The sequence below is a fragment of the Struthio camelus genome, chromosome Z (assembly GCF_040807025.1).
Source record: "Struthio camelus isolate bStrCam1 chromosome Z, bStrCam1.hap1, whole genome shotgun sequence".
Classification (NCBI taxonomy): domain Eukaryota; kingdom Metazoa; phylum Chordata; class Aves; order Struthioniformes; family Struthionidae; genus Struthio; species Struthio camelus.
Genome location: NC_090982.1, coordinates 25,308,243 through 25,312,359, shown reverse-complemented (window position 1 = coordinate 25,312,359; position 4,117 = coordinate 25,308,243). Strand labels below are relative to the sequence as shown.

Here is a 4,117-nt window from a genome sequence, read left to right as displayed (position 1 = left end):
AACTGTGCAGCGACTAAGCGATTCTCAGTTTATTTTCCACAGGGAGACCGTTCCCTAAATGCGCCTATCTGAAATATTCATGGTTGCTCCTACATGGTAATTTTGGACAGCGCAAGACATTTTCAGGCTTTCTAAGCTGGGGGATATGGGAAAGAGAAGAGAAAGGAACATAAATCAAATTTGTGAACGAGGTGGCCAAAGTGTTCGCTATTTCAGAGTGCTATACTAAGACTATATAAAGGAATCTTAAGGTAACGCTGAAACGCAAAGCTTTCTAAGATAGTGCGATAATGAATAAGATCAGAACCGTCATGAATAAGACGATCTAATGGAGAGCAAGACACTGGCTTCCAGTGAGAAAACCTGTACGCGCACAGAAGCACTCTAGCTTTTCTATATGACACCCATTTACCGAAGAATGGGGGGGAAATGCCAAGATCTTTTTTCCCTCCCGAGAGGAAATGAATGGTTTGCTGCTGTCCGCTGCCTGGCGGAGAGCCTCCTGGACAGAGAGGATCCTGGGACTCTGCAGCCCCGGAGGGTGAATTTTTTTGGTTCTTTTATTCTTTTCTTAGAAAATCCAAAGGCACGTATTGCCCCGCGGAAGCAGGACGCGGGAGCGTCTCCGCAGCCCGTGTCTGGGAGCGGCTGCGGTGACTGGGGAGCCCGGGACATCCTCATCGAGCGGGGCCGGGGACGGCCGGCCGCAAGCCCCGGCGAGCTCTCCACGACCACCGGGCTGCGGGGGCAGCCGCGAAGGGCTTGGGTTTGGGGAGCAGCCTCGGGATGGCAGGGCAGGGGACCGTCGGGGCTCCGTGCCTCAGCGCAGGGCTCCCTCGGGGGAGGATAAAGGCTTGCAGGCGGCGTAGCCTTGCGGAGGCAAAGCGAGGGTCGTCGCGGCGGACCGCTCCCGCCGCCGCCGCGCCGTCCCGGGGCGCTCGGCGGCGCCGCCCCGACGGCGGCGGCGCTCATCTGCCCTCCGGCGGCGGCGGCGGCGGGGCCGGCGGAGGGTCGCGGGCCGCGGCGGGGGGCTGCTGGTGCCGCAGGTAGCGGCCCACGGGGCCGTGCGGGCCCCCCGCCGCCACGTCGAGGGGCAGGCGGCCGCGGCCGTCGGGCAGGTCGAGGCGCGCCCCGGCGCGGTGCAGCGCCACCAGCGTGTCCAGGAAGCCGGCGCGGGCCGCGTCGTGCGCCGGGAAGCAGCCGGTGCGCGGGTCGGCGCGGTTGGGGTCGGCTCCGCGCTGCAGCAGCAGCTCGGCCACCCGCGGGCTGCCCAGCATCATCACCTGCGGGGAGAGACGCCGTCAGGGGCCGCGCCGAGCTACCGCCCTCTCCGCGCCCGCCCCGCACCGCCGTGGCTGCCGTGGCCGCCCCACGGGGAAACGGACCCGCGTGGGGCCGGAGAGCGTCGTCGAGGCCTGGAGGTTGACGTCCCCCCTCCCTTTTTTGCATAGTTTTCCTACTTTCTCGATTTGTAGCTCTCTCTTGTGTATATACACACCACTGAACACAAATATATGTTAATATATTTCACGTATATAATGCACATAATATTCATGCCTATTGCGTATATTCTCTTCCACTTATGCTATTCTACATTCTATGTACTATGCACTTATTATATATTATGTGCCATTTATTTTGTGGCAGCCCACAGGAGCCTTGCTAAAACTTGCTGCCACGGCTGTGTCGTGCATCTTATCAATCGACAGCGCAGCTCCACAGCACACCAAAACTCGACAGAGAAGTCAGCTGCTTTAAATCACTTTTGCAGTGATTTAGCATTCTTCAGCATCCTGAGTGGATCTCCCCTCTTTTGAGCTCTCTTCTGTGCTAAATTCTGCTTGAGCCGTTTTGCTCTGTCCCAGGAATAGTTAAAACCGTACTTCTTTTTAAACGAGCAAGGAAAGCTGTTGAGCACGGATATGTAATGCAGGAAGTTTCCTTGCAGAACATTAAAGCTACTCGGTAACTGAACTTGCCAAAAGCATAAATTTCATTTCACTAGGCACGATTAAACAAAAAAGTTACTTTTAGTGCTACTTAACACAGTTTAGTAATCATTTTCAGCGGAGTTTTAATAACTGCACTGTTGGATCACTGTATCTTAACACTGCAGTATTTTTTTTTAGACAATAGTTTTTTCTTATTTTTTTGCCCAGAAAAAAAACTTTGGTTATTGACTTAAAAATATTTGATTTTATTTATAATGCAAGTGCGAAAAAGTTCATAAATTAAGTGAGTTTCTATTTAGATTAAGTATTCCAGAAACATAAACAGAGTCCACATGTTGGACTCTGTGGCAGCCATTTTGCAGAGATCTAATAATGGGACAGAAGTTAGTCTCAATCTGAAGAAAAAAAGAGGAAATTTACAAAAATTTGGAGACTCTTCTGGTCTGGAATTTGAATCAAGAAAAAAAAAAACCTAAACGAATAACTTTCTCAGTGCCTATCTTCTGTTGCCATATATAACTCATTTTACAAACTAGATCCCTTTCCCATGTAAAGTGCAGGGTCCAAAATGGCTGTTCTACTTAGTCTGTGCACCATTAAATATCAATAAAAAAGAAAATTTGAGAAAAATTTTTCATGAAATAAACGAATGCAGTTTAAATCATAATATGTTAATCATTTAGTGAGCATTTTAGAAAATCCGGTTTAAATATGTCGATTAATAAAACTCCCTCTAATAGATACTGCTACTACTGATAAATAATGAACAGAAATAATCATAGCAACAATGCTAATGATAATACACAATAATAACAATAATAACATTTTCTAGTAACACACACTTCCAAATTAGAATTTCTATTTGGTGACAATTTCTAAGTGATCCCCTGCGCTGTTCTTTCAAATGTAAATACTACTACGAGAACCCACTTCAATTGCCCTTGGGAAATAGACCCGTTTAAGCTTTTTTTTTTTTTTTTAAGAAACTAATCGAAACACAGTCAACTCCTTAAACCCATTCGCAAGCGAATTTTGCAGTCCCACTTCTCCTGTCCAATACCCTCTAGCAAAATTCGTTTGCTGCCGGCGACGCCCGTCTAAAGTCGATCTACTATTTGCACAAAGGAGCGGGCTCAGATAGATGCACCTTCTGTTCAGGCTGTTGCATGTTAAAGCCTGATCACGATAATAATAACAAGAACAACAGCAGCAACAACAACAACAAAGAATAAATAGCCCTCTAATATAATAGCCACGGCTGGGCTCCGCTAGCGGAGCAAGGCGCAGCCCCGCCGGCCGCGCTGCCCCGTACCTGGAGCGGGGTCCTCCCGAAGGAGTTGGTCCCGTTGGGATCCGCGCCCGCCTCCAGGAGCGCCCGCACCTCCTCGACGTCCCCGCGGGCCGCCGCGCTGGCCAGCCGGTCGCTGGGGCCGCCGCCGCCCGCCATCCCCGCCGCCCCGTCCTCTCCGTCGCTACCGCCCGGCATCTCGCCCGGCGCCGCGGTTCCTCCTCCGCCGCCCGCCCCCTCTCCCGGCCCCGCTGCCCCCCCCTCGGGGCCCCGAGCCGCCCCGACGGCCGCGCCGCAGGTGCTGCGGGACAGCCCCGCCGCAGCGCCGCAGGTAGCGCGGCCCCGACGGCCGCGGCAGCTCTGCCCGCCTGCCCGTTTGGGGAAGCGGGGAGAGCTCCCGGCCAAGGGGGCGTCCAGCCCCTCGGCAAAATCCGCCCGTCCCATCCTCCCCGCCGGTGCCTGCCCCAGGGGCGCGCCGCTCGCCGCCCGTTGCGCACGCTGCAAGCTGATAGCCGGAGGCAGCTTAAAAGGAGAATTTCGCAGCCTCGTGTGCGGCTGTTGCTGCCGGGGCCAACCTCCCCCGGGGGCCCCGTCGGGGGAGGAGGGGGCGGCTACGGACCACAGCCGCGCATCCCCGCCCTCGGCAGCTGCGGAAGGGGAGGAGGGCAGGAGACCGCACCTCCTGCCCGCTGCTCCCCCCCCACCCCGTGGGGGCCGGTTGCCTGTCCCAACCAGCCCTCCCTCCCTCCCCCTCCCCCCCCCCCCCGCCGCCCTCGACAGCAGCGGCGGTGGGAGCAGGTGGGCAGCGCCCGCAGGCACCGTGCGCTGCGAGGAGGGGAGAGCAGCCCTGGGCAGGGCTGGGGCTGGAGGAGCAGGA

General features: G+C 55.0%; 1 protein-coding gene across 1 annotated transcript; it reads right to left on the bottom strand.

Annotated features, from left to right (window-relative positions):
* Positions 1–968: 968 nt before the first annotated feature.
* Positions 969–3,399, bottom strand: LOC138064595 (cyclin-dependent kinase 4 inhibitor B-like). Its single transcript, XM_068927932.1, has 2 exons — positions 3,265–3,399; positions 969–1,283 (listed from the first exon to the last, which is right to left on the bottom strand). Exons 1-2 carry the CDS (start codon positions 3,397–3,399, stop codon positions 969–971), a joined length of 450 nt encoding a protein of 149 aa, XP_068784033.1.
* Positions 3,400–4,117: the final 718 nt, after the last annotated feature.